Genomic DNA, 18,920 nt, shown 5'->3' with positions numbered 1-18,920 from the left:
GAAACGCGAATATTTTTCTCCTCAATTTATTCCCATTGTGAACTGATTTCTTTGCTGCTTTATTTGTTCATTATTTTGCCTTATTTATTCCGCGCGACATACTTTCTTTAAGCACTAATCATTATATATATATATATATAATTTGTCATCCTGCGTGAACCTGATCATTATACTGAAATCATAGCAGATCAGAAGTGTTTTGACCCATGTCTCATTACCATGCAAGATGGCAGAGCAAATATAGGTTTAAAAGACTTTGCCACAAATCTTGAAGAAAATATATTTGCAACAGCTTCTTGAATGTTATGTTAGCAGTCATCCTGCACCAATTCACAGATAAGCAAATACAAGACCAAACCCAAATGAGAATCTTACTATGAGGATCAAGAGAAGAAAGAGCATACACAGCAGCAGAACTGCAATGGTAACAAGACCTTCTATCATGTATCGTGTATGCCCTACCATTTAGGTCACCTGCCACAATTACGGTATGATTGGCCATTATGTCCAGTGCTGGGGCAGATGTAACCACAATCCATGAACGCATCTACAAACTAAGGTGGGATCTACCAGCTCTCTCACATGACCACAAAACCCTGCATGATCCGAGACATATTCCACTCAAAGTGACTGAAATGATCACTGCAACATAAAGGACTTGCAACAAAACAGTGGATATTTATTATCCCCTATCTTGAGGTTCTGTTGTTAAGTAGGCCAACCATTGAAGCACTAAACCTTGCAACTGTCCACCCAAACTTATATACACCATCAGGAGCAAAACACGATCATTTAATCCAACAAAGGAAATACCAGACCTGTTCACAAGCTTGGCGACATTTTGGGAAAAATATAACATACCGTTACACTTGGATGCGAGTCCATACTCACTACAATTATCCTTAATGAAGAAAACGCAAACAGAACTCGAGAATGGAAAAGCTGGCAGTCATAAGCAAGACTGACAAACCCACTGAATGTTGTTCTCCCATGGTGGTAGTCCCAAAAGCAAACGAGAATATATTTGCAACAGATAAATAGAGTATAAACCTAATTATTTAAGTTAGCCCAAAACCTTTCACGAGCCATGTCAGAGACTGAAATTTGTTATACCCAAATAGAAAAGCCCTAGCGATAACATGGGTTTGTAAACACTTTTCTCACTATCTTGTTGGACTACACTTCACAATGGAGAGAGATCAAAAAGCACCAGTGCTACTACCAGGCAGCAAGAACTTCGGTGAACAACCACCAACAATACAGAGATTTCTGATACATTTAATGAGATATGGATACACAATTCACTACATCCCTAGTAAGGAACTATATACAAGTGATGCTTTGTCAAGGGTGGTACTCAGCAATGGCCTCAGCAAACTGTGATTAAACATTAGTGCACACCTATCAGGTGCCAGGTGAAGCGATTCACCGAGCTGAATCAGGGTATCCCAGGCAAGCCACAAGGAGCGATGTCTCAAAGGAATGACAAAATGTATGAATCCTTCATATCAAAAAGTTATATCGCCTGAAATAAAGAAAGCTGAGGAGAACCCATTAACATCCTTAGGGATACGGGTCCATCCAAGCCCTAATAAAAAGGAAACAGATGCCTAAGGAAGTGATAAGAGCTACAAATAGATTAAGGGCATAGGAAACAAACCCATGACGGTCCCATTATTTAAAGTCCACCTAGTATCAGACTGAGTTTCAGGAGAGGTCACAGTAAGAGTAATTAATGACCTTCCAATGACTAGCGTGGCCATGATATTAGGCAATGATATCGCCAAAAGTCAAACTAATCACCAAAAGCCAAACCAGATAAGGACAAAGCACGAGACAGAAAGGTGAGAAGTAGGGGATGAAGCACCCATGAGGATAATGACAAGAAGTAGGATAATGAGGGGAAAAAGGTAGATGATGGTTTTCTAGATTGAAAATACCAGAAACGAGAATGAATAGTATTCCAACCTGGTTTATCCATACCACGGCAAATGCTACTCAAGGAGCAGCAGGGCAATGCTGAACTGAAACTCCTGTTCTGTCGAGTTGGAGAAGAATATTCTCGTGACTCAAAAAGCCAATATTTCTTCAATAATGGAGTACTAATGAGGAAATGGAATACTCTCAGGACAATGGAAGGAACAGAAGAAATCATGCATGAAAAGTAATGGTGCCCCAATAGATATCGGGAGGACATTATGAAGGTCGTGCATTAGATGTCATTGGCAGGTCATCTTGGAGTCAATAAGACCCTAGAAAAACTGACCAGACATGTGTCCTCAGTACACAGCTCGACTAATATTTACACAGATCATAACCCATCAATAAGATGAAAAATAAAAACCAAAGATTACTTTCATGGAGTCTTGTACTGCAGGAATTTGATTTAGATATTAAGCATATAATAGGCAAAGATAACACGGTAGTTGACGCTTTCTCATACATATATAAAATACAAGTCTGAGTGAAAAAAAAGATAAGGCAAATTAGGCATAAAGAATTTAGAAAGAACCTCCTTCTTCTTTTTTTTTCTTTTATGGAAGAGAGTGTCACAAGAAAACAGGGCATAATGCAGAAGTGGCCATCCCCCTTGAATTTTATTTTATATATCTATCAGTCAGACACTCTCACCCAACCCCTTTGCCATCCAGACATTTAGCAACAAAAATAATCAACACATAAGCCTGTGACAGGAAGCAAACAAGACACCCCACTTCCCATGCCCCATCGAGTCATTCATCAAGACACATATCAAAATATGACCGGAAGCCAGCCAGACATCTCACCTCCCTACTCCAAATGAAACAGTGTGCGGAAAAAAGAAAAAAAAAATCTTTTTGGCAGGAATCATGTGAAGGCACAAAAAAAGTCTGTTGGGCAAAAGAAATTGAAGCGATCACATCGCTAAATGAATGCCAAAAGATGCGATTAACACCAGTGAATGCGATTTTCATGGTGAATCGACAGCCCACTCAATTTTAATCTTATCCCTCGAGCCAAAAAGGAAATATACCAAAAATTCTGAATACACCTTGGCTCAGAATGTTGGAATGAGATGCATCCCCGATTGGGGGAGATTCAGTAAGTTTGCTCGTGGAGTTGTTTTCATGTCAGTGGTTAAGAAATAAACAAGAAAAGAAAAACAAGGGAACTCAAGTGGAGAAACGAACATTGAAAAGCATCAAATTGCATATTGGCAAAGCTGGATCGCCCCACATTATAAACCTTGGATTAATAACTTTTCCTTGGAGACTTGATCATCGATTTGGATGTAAATTGCGAAGTGTCTCACAATATTGCCTCACACTCTCACTCTCTCACTCCCTATTTCATAAATATCGACTTACTGAATGGAATTGATTTTTCTTATTTTGAATATTTTCTGCTTGCCTCATGTGATTTAACCATTGTTTCATACAAAAACAAAGAAGGTAACATACAAAAAAAGAAAGAAAAGAAGCAATGTTTATGTTTTTGTTGTCGTTGCCCCCCCCCCTTCTTGACCCATTGGACACTTCATGTTTTCTTTTATTATTATTTCTTTTTAATATTTTGTTTTGTTTGTTGAATTTTAATGCACAATAAAATGACATGCATACAATACATGCACATATATAGCCATTGTTACGTCATTTTCTTGTCTGGTATTTCATCAACGTGAATCTTATTGGAATATTCCATGATGGAGTTACTGTTCAGAATATGACTATAGCGAGAGTGCTACGCATAGTAAAGACACAGGAGGCAGCCTGCAAGCAAGTTGAAGTGATACGCACCCCAGTGGAAGAAAGCAATACACATGCAATACAGGCAAGGAATAATAAAAAGCCAACATATTTGGAATTTATCTGCCAAAGGACATCCTCGAGGAGAATGCCCAGCAAAAGGAAAATTGTGCATGATATGCAACAAAAAAAGGACAATTTGCCAACGTTTGCCGTTCCAATATAGGAAATAAAAATACAGGAAAGAACGACACAGCCACAGTGGCATAAAAACAGGCGAAACTACACGGCGACGCAAGGCGAAAGTGACATTAGTGTTTCAAGAGAAGACATTTATTTCCACCCAATTCAGCAATTGTCATCATCCACTACCAAGACATATGCTAAATTAAAAATTGGCAATAGTCAGAGGCAAATAGACATCAATGCAGGTGCAACTTTTTACCCAAGGAAATATACAAAAAAACTACATGAAGTTCCACTCAAAGCAACAGCTATAAATTAAACCGCATTCGGTGAAACAACAACTGACTAGGAAGGAACATGCTGTCTAGGCGTAAGATTTTGCAACAAATTTGTCAGTGCAACATTCCATGTTGTGAATTCAAAAAGGCCCATATTGATAGGACTACAGACATCAAGCGAGTTAGGGCTAATGATCCTAAACTTAGCTGTGAAGTCAGTCGATACAGACAGTTCCAAAAATCACCAGGTGCAAACAAATGATGACCAAACATCACAAAAAAACATTCCAATGCCAAGATGAAGCCTATCATGAGTATCACCTAGGTTTAACAAGCACATTGAAGCAATTGACCTTAATGTCCATAGAATGGTGAATTACCTTAATTTTTCACCAACCAGAATAAAGAACATCGGGGTTGAGACATTACAGGACCCATTACTAAAAGAACTTGCAAATATGGTAATGTCTGGCTTGAAAATCGAACTGACTGCTCAAGCTGCCTCTTAACATTTTGGAAATTTAGAGATGAGATTGGGGTTCAAGATGGTATTTTGCTAAAGAGCAATAAAATCATAACACCAGCCTCCCTACAAAGAACTTCATGCATCACATCAAGGAGTTGAGAAAACCAGACTAAGATAGAGTACTAGATTGTCACACCTGCCAAAAATATCAGGCAAGTATCTCTGCCAAATCAATACACCAGCATGAAACCCCGAGCTACCCTTGGCAACATGTCAGCACAGATTTGTTTTCTATGGCTGGAAAAGAAATATCTACTTGTAATGGACCGGTACAGTCAAAGTTCATTTATTCAACGCCTTCGCTCCACCTCAGCAACAGTTGTCATCAAAAATATAAAGGCAATATTTGAGGAACAAGGTATACCAGAAATTTTAAATTCTGACAATAGCTCACAATTCATAAGCAAGGAATTTATGTTTTTTTCCAAATCATTCTGCACAAGACATCATCTCCACACTACCCGAAATCTAACGGATTTGTTGAGAAGATGGTTGGAACATGCAAGAAAACACTGCTACAGGCGCAAGAAACCGGATAAGACAGTTACCTAGCAATGATGGTATATAGAGCCACACCCGTGTCTGCAAACATCAAATCACCAGCAGAATAGCTCAATGGCAGACAAATACGGGCACCACCAGTATCCAAGTAGCAACTTGGTGATGAGCAGACAAGAACAGCACTACAAGGATGGATCAAAGAACTGTTATGACAAACAGCATAACTGACAACACGCATCTCTACATGTGAGGCAGAAAATCTATGTCCAGCACAAGAAAACAAATCTGTCGGAGCCTGGAATCATTCAGCATCCTGCCACGGCACCAAGATCATACATAGTCGAGTCACAAAATCGAATCTCATACATAGTCAAGTCTCATCTACAATTCATCAGACCAGCTAAAAGAAGCTCAATACTTGAGAGCAGATCTGACCAATCGCATGCATCTAAAATAAGTGTATCATAAAGGGAACTGCGCATCAGCAGTATCCAACACCACACATACCTCAGAGCAGATCATCCTCAGACCTTAGCCAGAGGAAGGGGTGTGAGGGCCAGGCATCACCTACACATACAATGCACCCTACTAGTGAATTATACGCTAATGGATCCTGTATATCTACTCTCGAGCCGAGAAAATCCCGCAGATGTATAAAGGTGCCACAGAGACTAGACTTATAGATCCCACTACAATAATACTAGATTCTGTCATGAACATGAATAATAATAATAATAAAAATAAATAAAAAATTAAGTGAGCTCATTCTCAATTGAAGAAGGGGGATATTGTATTAGTTAAGTCCCTTGAACAAATCGGAAGTTAAGAAGAGTTACTTCCCTTGTGCATATATGACTGTCATGGCGTCTTTCGTAAATAAACTTCGTTCCGTTTCTTTTCTTGACTAAATTCGTTTTGTTTTTATTTCAATAATAAAGAAACAAACTTGTTTATTTATTTATTTATTTTACAAAGATTAAAACAATTTTTTTTAAAGTGGCACACCGGGTTGAAAAAAGTGCCAGTCTTTAAGAATTTGACAAAAATAATCGCGACTAAAGTGTTATTGTTTATTTTAATTACATATTTTGCGCTGACGGACTTAGTAGATCTGATCTACTAGATCACTCGTGTAAGAAGGAATATTTAATAAAAATCGGGCGTTGTCTTTAGTAAATATCTTTTTATTTATGGACTTAAAAAAATATTTGTCAAAAACAACCTCTCGAAACTTTTGATTATATTCGTACTATTGTTTATTACAAGATTGCTTTACAATATTTTACACTGACAGATCGCCTGCATCGAAGTTGCTTTAATCAGCAGAAGCGGCAATTAATCGTACAATGATCGTACTTCATTTTTAGTCGTACATATTTAGTAAAACCTAAAAATGTTTTTAGCGAAACAATATTCAAGTAGAGGTGTTCGAGATCACAGCCGCCGATCACAAGTGGAAACAATGTGATCACCGGCTAATATGTAGAACATGCAGATCTTACGAAAATGGCGGCGTTATTCCCGGACCATATGGTGTCGGTGACTGCTGTAAATTGACAGCATCTTTAGCCGACGAAGAGGACCCGCTGTCAAATTGTTGAACAAGATTCGATATGATAAATAGGAGAATCATGGCAGCAGTACCGAAATCAGGTAAGTTTAGGGTTCGCCTAGAACACTATCTATTCTTCTGTTTATTCTTATAGAAACCTCTTTTCTCGCTAAATTGTTCTATAAATTTCACATTTCTTGTTTTATATTTGAAAATTATTTGCGAGCTTAAATTTAAAATTAATTTTCTTATTTAAGAATAAAAATATATTTCTTTCGGGTCCAGGTATGTTATTTTTTTTAATTTTGGAAAGATTATTTGTATTTTATTATGTACTTAATAAGTAGACTTAAAAAAATTTGACTAATGAAAATGAATGGAAATTAATTATTAAACTAAAAATAAATGAAAAAATAATAAAAATAAACGAATGAAAATTAACGTTGTAGTAATAAAAAAATCTATGGTCGACCTAGACGAGAGTGCCCAAAATGCCGACCAGGACTGAATGGAAGAAATATCTCATGTATTTAATTTAAGCCGTCGTTTCGTATCTTACAACATATACAACAAATACTTTATTGTAACTTTTTCTTTAATCTTTAATAATTTATAAATATTTATATAAAATTATCAGAAAAAAGCCAAATTTGAAGCCAAAATTGAAAAAGAAACCAAGCTGTCAACCCTGATAGGCACTTGAATTTACTTTGGCAACACTCTTCTCTCTACCGTATCGCTTGTAAAAAATGGCTACTTCTCCAAGAATGGAAATTCTCCTTAATTTTACCCAGGAGAAAGGATTACAGTATGCCCAAAGTAAACAGCTCGTGTCCACCCAGAAAATATTTGTTGTATATGTTGTAAGATACGATGTTGTAAGATACGAAACGACGGCTTAAATTAAATACATGAGATATTTCTTCCATTCAGTCCTGGTCGGCATTTTGGGCACTCTCGTCTAGGTCGACCAAATCTATATTTTCAATTTTTTTTTTTAATGATGGCATCTTTAACAAGATTTTAACATCTTTTGAAAATGCCCTTTAATCAATAACATATATTTAATCTAAATGAGTATATTGAAGCGGTTAGCCCCCAAAGCGCATACTGTATAGATTAGTTTTTGTTTTGTTTTGTTTTTCGCAGTGGTGACAAATCAAAAAATGATTTGGACAAAATTAGTTTTGTTTTATTGTGATAATCCGATTTATGATTAGCGATTTTTAGTAACTTAAAAAATAACTTGTGCATATCGCGCTGAAATAACGTTATTTAGAAACTCATTCTTAACATGGAAAGGGTATTTTTTTAAATATTATGTACTTTTACCTAACAATTTAATGAATAAAAATATCGTAAAAATTGAATTTAACTTAAAAATACTATATACATCGTTCCAAAAAATGTCTTTTAGCGAAACAAAATTCGGCGGACCTTAACGAGCTCCCCGCCGTAAAATTGATTTCTTTTCACATTTTTTATTTTATTTTATTTTATTTATTTATTATTATTATTTTAATTTTTTTTTATTTTTTCGGATTATCGTTGATAACAGACTTAACTTTCATATTGGGCCCATAAAGTGAATGCGGTATTTCAGGTGATTAAGTTTACAGTCGGGTTAGAAAAATTATTAAACAAAATGTGATGATTTTAGACTTCCTGCCAATCTCCTCAAACAATTTTTGCTATTTTTAATTTATTGTCAATTTTTGTTGCAAATAAACTATTTTAAGTACACACCATTTGAGTTAAATTTTATGAGATAAATTGAACAAACATTTTTAAAAAATACAGAAATTGGAATCAAAATGAGACAATGTCTATTGAAAGTTAGTAACAAATATTTAACTAAGAATTAACTTTTTTCTTTTTTTCTTTTTTAAATTATGTTTTCACCCCAAACAAGGCACATTGCCACTTTGATGTAGGGGGCTACTATCAGGGATATAAACTACAGGGGTACTATGTGGGGAGTTGGGCAGCAAGATTACACTTGAACTTCTGCATGTCAGTACAGTTGGGGAAGCAGGAACTCTGAAGGGAATTCCAAAGTCCAGAGTTTCTGAGGAAGAAACTATTGGAATAGAAGGCTCTTTTACATTTAGGGATCTCAACTGTGAAGGGGTGGGATTTTGCTGCTTGTCGGGTTTATTTACGTCGAGGGGGGTACAAGTGCTTGTAGTTCGTCAGAGCATTCACCATTAAAATACTTGTAGAGCAGGCACAAGGATGCAACATTTCGTCCATGGGACAGAGGCTGAAGCTTAGATGACAGTTCAGGAGCTATTAGGTTGGCGACTCTTTTGAAACTTGTCTACGAGTGAGAGACTAGTAGCAGATGCACCAGTCCAAATATGACAACAATACTCCATACATGGGCAAATGGTGACCTTATAGAGGTACAGGATACTTTCGGGCGTTAGTAGTTTTCTAGCACGGTAGTGAAAACCTACCTTTTTCGCAGCGGTCCTGGCAATGCTCTCAATGTAATTTTTCCAACTCCTTGTAGAATAATCAAAAGAACTGTGTTAGTCAATAACACACAACAACAACAACAATAATAATAATAGCAGCAACACTTACCAAGGGTTCAGCTCATGCACAAGACAGACATCAGATTGAGCTGGACTGAGGGCTTGTATTTATGTACAAGCATATCCAATCAGGTGATTCAGCCAATCACAATCCAAGGAATAGACTGGCCCATGTGTGCACAATGGAATCTCCCATTGTGCCATAAATAGTTCTCCTCTTTCATGAGAAGTGACTTTAGTCTTTGTCAAGTTATCCACAACTTGAACGCTGACCGAAAGTCCACTACACAATCCAACACTCCTGTTTTCTGTGAACGTTAGGCCGAGGAGTTTAAAAGATGTACTTTCAGATAAAGAGTCTTTGGCCATTGCTATTGGTTGTAGAGAAGGTTTCTTGTAGTTATTGAAGGAAACAAGTTTAGTCTTGGCAGCATTGAATGTGACCATCCATTTTTGTCCCCATTCCACTACAGATTGGAGGTCGTCCTCTAGTGTTTCTGCCATTTCTCTAGATATGTGTTCATTTGTTTTCCTGTCGTGTCTGATATAGAGCGTGGTGTAATCAGCATATATACCCATCTCACAGACAATTTTGTCAGGGAGATCATTTATGAATATTAGGAATAATAAAGGTCCAAGGATAGACCCCTGGGGCACTCACGCATTTATATCATATTGTTTAGATGTACGACCTGGATTTTTCTCTTATCTAAGAAGGATTTAATTATGTTAAGTATTCTTCCAGTGATACCGTATGATCTGATTTTCCTGAGAAGACCTTCATGCCATACCCTGTCAAAAGCCTTAGATATGTCTAGAGCTACCGCTCTACCCTTCCCTGCTTTGTCAAGTGAATGGTATATACGTTCAGAGATTACAGTTAGGATGTTGGAACGGACTTGCCTAAATCCATATTATTGGTTGCTCAGAAGTTTAGCATCTGTAAGGTGAAGGACTAGAGCTTGGTTAATTATGGACTCAAATATTTTGTCGAAAAGTGGGAGGAGGCTAATGGGGCGATAATTTACTGGGTCAGTTCTTTGGCCAGAATTCTTGAAAACTGGTACCACAGAAGCAGTTTTCCAGCAGGCAGGAAAGCAAGATTCATTAAGGCATTTGTTGTAAAGTTTGGAGAGAACTGGCGCTACTTCGGCGGAGCACTGTTTTAATAGCACAGCTGGGATGAGATCAGGTCCACATGCTTTTGAAGTGTCAAGATTTTTTATGATGGCATGCACCTGAGAAAGGGTGATTTTCAGATTGTCTAGTGTGACATCTGTCCGCAAAGGAAAGTCAGGAAGGGGGTGCTTAGCAGGGTCCAGTGTGGAGTTGGAGGCAAACAGACTGGCAAGCATGTTAGCCTTCTCGGTTGCTGAGAAAACAACCTCATGATTGTTGGATAGTGGGGGAATTGTTGATTGCTCATTATTTACTACACTGTTGTAGATTTTCCAGAAGTCACGGGTTCCTAATTTCTGTGCTTCAATGCGTTTTTTGGTGGTTTCAGTAAATTCTCTTTTAGCTGTTGCTATTTCTTTCTTACAGTTATTTCTGGCTTCTATATACTTCTGTCTGTTTGAACTAGACTTATGTCGATTAAATCTGCGGTACGCATGATGCCTTTGTGCGATGGCAGCTGCACAAGTAGAAGTAAACCATTGGGGAGAGTGTGGCTTGCTATAAAATTTCCGCGTGGGAACATGTGCTTCAATTGCTGTTTTGAACCATTCAGTGGTCTTATGTGTGCACTGTTCAGCAGGAAGTGAGAAGATATTTCACCATGGGGCGTCTCTGATGAGATCCCTGATGGCTTCCCAGTCAGCCTTTTTATAATAACTTGTTGTTTTGAGCAATGGCTCTTCCATTTTGACTCCAGAGTGTAGGGCGATTTCAACTATTATCACTACATGATCAGCATTCCCAAGTGGGCTGTGGGCATTCGTAACACAATCATCTGGTCAGGGAAACGGGTTGGAAACGTAACCGTCTGTGTTAGGGAATGAGATATAGAGAAGCTATGTGTTGTGCTACCAGATGCGTCTGTGTAAGTAGAAAATCCAAGCCAGTTGTTGTGGTGGATATTAAAGTCACCAAATGCATGCACTTGTGCGCTAGTGTCAAGGGAAAGTGCTGTATCTATGCTGTCAGAGTCTTTGTTTATTAGGGTACAGTCCTGGGTCGAGGGAGAGCGTTAGAGAAAATAAAAGTAACTAAAAAGAAGATTTGTTTTTCGATAAAAATTGACGTACATCTTAAAACTAAATTTGACAAATAACTTTATTCAGACTATTTAGATATTTTTTTAGGATGTTGCTGCCAATTCTTACATCTAGACACATTTCCTTCAAGAATCAGAGCAATGTCTTTTCAGCCAGAGTTTAGTCTGCCACTTAAGAGCATTGCAGTGAGCCATGGGGCTCCTTCAGCATAATGAAAGTGCCATAATTAAGATTTGAATGAGAAATTTAAAGTTTAATCTCAAATTTTACATACAAAATTGAAGAAATTTTAGAATTTATAAGATTTTTTTTCATCCATTTTCTGTACATCAGAATTACCTATGGCAGACCCTATGCTTGCACAAATAAACTAACAATAAATTTAATTTTTGTGAAAATGCTCAAATATTTCTAAAAGTTAAATGGTAGAATATTATTTTCACATTTTTTATTTAAACAAATTAATTTTTTTAAATTAGTAAAAAAAACAATTAAAACAATCTGTTTTGTACAAGTTTCAATGTTCAGTATTTGAAAAAAATGCATTAAGTGAATGTTTTATTTGTATCTGAAATTGTATTAAGTTCATAAAAAAAGCATTGAAATATGATATTATTTCTTAATGTACTTTGAACCATTGTTTGAAGTAGCAATGACAGTCAATATTGTTTTAGGTAACAATCTTTGATTGGACAAAAGCTGAAATCAGCAATTTGTTTATACCAATCAACAAATCACTCAATATATTCCAAACAACAAATTTTAGGCAAAATTCGACTTTATATATGTATTAGTTTCCTACGAGGGTGATACACTGATTCCAAGCTTTCTCTAAAAATTTGGTGTATTTTTTTTTTTAGAACGGTTTGTGTTTGATCTCAAAATACACCTTAGTTTCTTCTAAGGTGTATTTTCATCTCTTCTTCATTCATTCTTTTGAGGTCTGTTTACAGCCAGTAAGTAGTTGCTGGGGATACAGATCTGGAAAACAGGGTTGGTGTGGAAGCAGTTCTAAGTGCACTTTGTTGTTTTGCCATTGTTGCAATCAACTTATCATACAATTCATTGTCTTTTTTTCTTAATTTTTGACGATTTTTTTTTTTCTTAATTTTTGACGATTTTTTTTTTCTTAATTTTTGACGATTTTTTTTTTTTCTTAATTTTTGACGATTTTTTTTTTTTCTTAATTTTTGACGATTTTTTTTTCTTAATTTTTGACGATTTTTTAAAAAAATTTTTGATGATTATTTTTTCTTAATTTTGGACGATTTTTTTTTTTTTAATTTTTACGATTTTTTTTCTTAATTTTTGACGATTTCTTTTTCTTAATTTTTGACGATTTTTTTTTTCTTAATTTTTGACGATTTTTTTTCTCTTAATTTTTGCCGTTTTTTAATCTCTTAATTTTTGACGATTTTTTTTCTCTTAATTTTTGACGATTTTTTTTCTCTTAATTTTTGACGATTTTTTTTCTCTTAATTTTTGACGATTTTTTTTCTCTTAATTTTTGACGATTTTTTTTCTCTTAATTTTTGACGATTTTTTTCTTAATTTTTGACGATTTTTTTTTTCTTAATTTTTGACGATTTTTATTTTCTTAATTTTTGACGATTTTTTTTTCTTAATTTTTGACGATTTTTTTTTCTCTTAATTTTTGACGATTTTTTTTCTTAATTTTTGACGATTTCTTTCTTTAAATTTTAGCCAATAATGTTGCGTGATATTCACTTTTTTTTAAGCCGATCAATAAACAAAATATCTTTTTTTTAAGCTGATCAATAAAGAAAATATCTTTTTTAAGCTCTTAATATCTTGTGCATCCTAAAATACAGAGCCCTAAACATTGCTTGCTGATGTTTTTGTCTTTGATCATTTTCCCCTGTTGACTGGTGCATCTATGTTTCATCTTTGTCTCATGCAAAATTCCTTTTTGTTGCATTAAAACACAAACAATGCTTTGAATTGTTGACCTAGTTTTATCAACACTGGGCAAACACGATACCCACTTCCAACTGAACATTGGTGGAAATTGAAGTTTTTTTTTTTTTGGTATACACAAATTTATTTCACTGTGCAAGTTGAATAAATTTGCAATATTTTGAAAACAAAGTCAATTGAATGGTGAATCCAATAAAAAGATTTTTTTTTTTTTTTAATTGCAGAACTTCAACTTCAATGCCGGTTACATTTTAAGTCATAAAAATCTGTTCAATTTCTGTGTCAATTTGAATTACATGGAAAACAATGCTTTTTTTTCCAGTCCAATTTTAGGAAGGAGTATGTTTTTATGTTTATAAAGGAAGTAATTTTGCTAAGAATGGCACCAATATAATGTGAGCAGTTTTGAAAGCAAAAAACAGTATCCAAACAGTTTGCCAAAATTTTGTAAAAAATTTAATTTTTGTTTGTTTTTAGGCCTACTCAGTTAATTCATCTCCATGTATCTTCTAAACTTAAACGCATGTGTTTATTTTTTAAGCTTTTCATAATGTATGGAGCCTACTATGTGAAAATCCCCAGTTTTTGAGTTGAGTAATGGAACACTTTCGATCAAAGTAAATGGTTCAGTTTAATCTTTAAATTGTTGATTGGCAAAAGATTTCTAGATTTTGTGATCTCTACTGTCATACAAACCACTTCAAAAGACCAATATTAAGGTGGAGATATGTGACTTGCTTTGATTAATTTATTACATATTTCAACCTTAGAACAGAATTAGAGATGGCAATATGGTGGATTTTGTTGATTTTTTTCCCCCTTAATTTCCTTTTTTTTTCTAAAAAGCAAAATATGAGAAATTATATGTTGGCAAGTGAATTGAACATCGATGATAGTTTTTCCATGAAAATTTTGATACTGATGCACTTAATTTTCACTGTGAGTTGTCAACGTGATAATAAATGAAACGATCATTATTATATATCATTCGGTCATTCATTTGAAAGATTTGACTGAAGGCAACAACCACAACTCACTTAATGCATTCATGGATCTGAAAGAAAACTCGTTCAATTAAAGACAAAATGAATCTTATCAAGACAAAATGAACGAATTGAACAAAACTTCGTCAGCAGGGAATTCTCCACTCCTTTCTTAGATGAGCAATTTAGTGAGTAGTGTCTGCAAACTTTGCAAATGGCCATCCTTTTTTTTTTTCCTTTTCTCATTTATTAAGTGATCAGAAGTGTACACATTCTCCAAATGGTGTCAACAAGGTTAGCTTGTTGTGAGATCTTGCATGACTGTTGCCCAACATTCAACTCTTAAGAATGTCCAAGGACTTTGTAAATAGAGCCAGTAATGTTGACCCAAGGGAAGTTGTCAACAATGAAATTGTACAAGTCCGAGCAAAATTCCCTGAACAACCGTACTTTCGCGTTTGGAGGAAATAATTCTCAAGATAACAGAGAGATGCTAACCCCACTTTTCTTTCTAATCATTTATTAATCATTCACTGATTATTGCTTTCTAATCATTAATTATTCACTGATTATTGCTTGCCTTTGAGCATGCAACAACAGTCAAGCTATGTATTGTGGTACCTCCTTTTCCAGCGGAATCAGGTTGGTCCCATTTCACAGTCAAGGACACTCTGAGTGCATTTTTGCTGTTATGCATGAATATTTTGTTGTATAAGCCAGGAATTTCACTCGGTCAAGCACATTTGCCTTGACATGAACAACAGCTTCTATGAAATGATCAAGTGATCAAAGTAAACCATGTGCAGACTTGATATCATGAACAGAAATTGACTTGTGTACTTGACCTTGGCATACATCGTAGTCATGAGATTGTTTGGACATTTCTCCACTTTCATGAGCCAAGTCATTGAAAATATTGTGCATTGCCATGAACCCATCCCTTCTTTCGATATGCTCAGAACATGGATCTTTTCACATGCTACATAAATCACAATATACACAAGTACAACCGAGATATAAGTCTGAGACTTTTCTGTCCCGCATTTCTTTGACAACCACCTTCTTGTCTCTCTCCAAAATCCCATCATGTTTCATGGATCTAATGTCGTCATTCAACAATGTTTGCACCTCTAATGTGCCATAAACTTTTTTATCCATCTGAAGTATCAATAGCCTCTGAGTGTTGGAAATGTTTGGAGAAATTTCCTCCCAACACAAACTATTGCCAGAACAGAAATTCCGTGCACAAAACACAGTAAAGTTCATATTGTTAGTTTCGGCATTGTCTTTTTGATTATAAATGGCATGGCTACTGGATCCATCAAATCAATGCTTTCTATTTTTATGGACAAATCAAATTTTGCATGCATAAATAGAAGTAAATGAAATTTTACTTGCAGACAGATTGAGCTATAATTGGCAAGTTCAGGCACAGAAAAGGAAGTCAATTTTATTTATTTTTTTGGTGCATGACAATGATATGTTGAATCATGACAAATTACCAAATTGCGACCATTTTCTATCTGTACAAGTGCCAAATCAAAACCACCAAAATGTGTCACAGAAGCAGTGAAATTGACCAAAATGATCTTGAAATGAGTGCCAATGCGTTGTGGGAAGTGATAACATATCAAAAACGGTTATTCCTGTTTGCAATACAAATCTAGCGAAAATTGGCCAAATAGCCTACTGTGCATTTTGAGCACTATTTGACAAATATGCATGCATAATGGTAATATCTTCAACTCATCTGCTATCTCATGCAACTTCAATTTATGATTGGCAAAAACAAGTTTGTGAATATTTTGATGTTTTATAGGACAACTGCTAAATTTAGGCAACCTGAGAATTCAGCATCATTTGTATCTGTGTAAATGCATTTAAATTCTGACCATTGTTTCTGACAAAGCAAAGTCAAAACAAAGTTTATCAAACCATTCCTTTCATTGGACAATATTTTTCACATTAGAAAATTAAGTTGATAGATTAGTTTGGAAGTTAATTTCTTAAAGCTGTTAAACTCATATGTAAAATGGATGTTAAACTGATGATCACATTTTGATATGTACCATTTGAAGGTTAGTACTTTATAAAAATCGAAGAACTTTTTATTAGTGGCGCCATCTATATATTAAGCCATGAACTTATTTCATTATGTGTTACAGCACAAAAAATACTTGGTCCCTCAGTGTGCTTACAATAAAAACAGCCTTTTCCTTTCTCTTTTACCTATTTCTTTCAAACAACATACAACCAAAACAAATGAGTACTCAATTTCTTCTTACAGAGAAAAAATACTTTTCTTTCTCTAGAATATTCTTATTCTTCATGAACACTTTATTTTGCTCTAGCAAGCTGCCTAGCATTGCCTGGTTGTCAAACACGCTTGAATATTGATTAAAGCAGATTTTGTGTTTATTATTATATTATACTCAATATATAATGATTTTAAAAGTTAAAAAAAAAAAGAAAGAAAAAAATGACTTGTGCCACCATCGAGGATTGAAAACAAAATGTTTAGCTTACGATTTACTATTTTCTTTGACGTTAATGCTTGAGCTATGAAGACCTGTTTGCTGCAAGGCTAAAAATTGACACATGAACTAATAGCTATTATGTTACGCATAATCGTAATGGCATCGGTTGACTTTCACCTGGCAAATTCTATATTTTTAATTTTCAGACTTTTGCACTGATTTCCCCCAGCTAAAACCCAAATATAAAGTTTCACATGGGCTCGAATACCCTAGATATTAAGTTTCATGTCTGTAGAACAAAAACTGACAGCAGTTTGATAGGTAACATTTTTTTAAAAATAAATATATATACATATACACAAATATAGAAAGAGGTTTGTGTTTACTATAACCTTTTTACACAAATCTGCATGAATATAATGACACGTAATAGTTAACTAAAGATGATCATCCCATAAGAAAACCGAAAAAAAACTAATAGGGAATTAATTAAAATGAATGTTTAAAAGAATATGCAAATTAGCTCGATCTTTTGCAGATGAATGCAATTCCACGACCCATACATAATAAAGTTTTATTTTCTTTTTACATGAATAGAAAAAAGGGTGTTTAATATGAATATACATAAACACAAAAAACTCAAATTCATAGGAGTATAGATTGTCTTAACAATGTTTTCAATAAAAATTATTTTGTAGATTTTGTCATTCTTCCTTTCTTTTGATAACATACAATCTTCCACAATGTTATTGGGAGGATGGAGATAATATTGCAGGTTCAAATACAGGAATCAATGTATATGTTTTACTGGACACTGTATCTAGAAGTCCATAAAAGTTTTTTATTTGTCTGTTGGGGCCTTTTTCACCTGAGCCAGAACTAACTTTTAAGGTCATACGCACATCTGTTGGGTAGATAATAAAACAAAGAGGTTTTGGTAAAAGATTTGAATATTTCTGAGAGACTTTCAGGCCCCAAAGCAGTGCCAGCCGGATTGTAACACAGGAGAACAGGAAAGATAAAGAAAAACGATTTGGGAACGCGGGTCGCCTCTACATTTAGTTACGTCGACTTTTATGAGATTCGCACTATTTCGCTCTGTCGCCTGTTTGTCCTGCTTTTTTGTATAAATAAAGTGAAGCTAAATTTAAACGGGTCGTGTTCTCGGCATCGCGCCGGGAAACGTCCAGAAGCAATCAGCTTTGATCAATGTGGGGACAAACTCCTCTTATATCAGACAATTGCTATTCAATCTGGACAATGGGGAGCTGGTTTCCCCCTCCCCAACATCTATTGGGGAAAAAACCAGTCAAAGTTAGGCAAACAAACCCAAACGCAAAAGTTAGCTGTGTGACTTCTATTTGACCTCATTAATTAGGTCAAATAGAAGCAGCAGAATTAACTTTTATGGCGGCCACCTGTCAATTCTGTTTTTAATAGTTCAATAAATAAGTTGAAATGTTTTCTGTTGTATGTCGCCATGGCCCAGTGGTTAACGTCGCACTTTTTTTTTTTTTTCACTTTCATTTCCAACTTTGCTTTAAGCGTTCGGGTTCGATCCTCATACTCACCTACTAAAACTTTTTTATTTTTATTTTTATTTTAACCCCCCCCCCCCCCAAGTTTTGATTTACCCAAAACCACACACACCTCAAAACACCCGGGCATTGCCGGGTATCCGCCTCTAGTCTATATATATATATAAAAGCGAAAATGTGTGTGTGTATGTATGTGTGTTTGTGTGTCCATTAAAAACTTTTGACAGACAGAACAAAAATTCACAAACTTGGTATCATATTGAAGTTCCATTCTTCACCCGAAAAATTGGCCAAAAACGTTCATTTTTTCACCCTGAAATCGACAATTTTCTACAGGGGTGGGGGTCAACAAAAACCATCCTCTCATGACGAGATCGGTTTTACGCATGCATCAGATGACGTCATGACCTGATTTAGTTTAAATAGTTGAAGAACTGACTAAATTTCATGTACGTTG

General features: G+C 35.2%; 1 protein-coding gene across 2 annotated transcripts in view; it reads left to right on the top strand.

Annotated features, from left to right (window-relative positions):
* Window positions 1–6,101: 6,101 nt before the first annotated feature.
* LOC145260573 (NAD-dependent protein deacetylase sirtuin-3-like) overlaps window positions 6,102–18,920 on the top strand; it is a 78,069-nt gene continuing 65,250 nt past the window's right edge. The window contains exon 1 of one of the 2 annotated variants that reach the window (XM_080118843.1): window positions 6,102–6,869. In XM_080118843.1, the coding sequence (XP_079974969.1) occupies window positions 6,830–6,869 (40 nt within the window). In that variant the 5' untranslated portion in view covers window positions 6,102–6,829. The remainder of the gene's footprint in view (window positions 6,870–18,920) is intronic. The other variant, XM_080118844.1, reaches the window with a different exon arrangement.

This window comes from Euprymna scolopes, chromosome 36, assembly GCF_053919585.1.
Source record: "Euprymna scolopes isolate OS-2025 chromosome 36, ASM5391958v1, whole genome shotgun sequence".
NCBI lineage: Eukaryota > Metazoa > Mollusca > Cephalopoda > Sepiida > Sepiolidae > Euprymna > Euprymna scolopes.
Note: the sequence above shows the minus strand (reverse complement) of the source record. Positions and strands in the feature narration are given on the sequence as shown.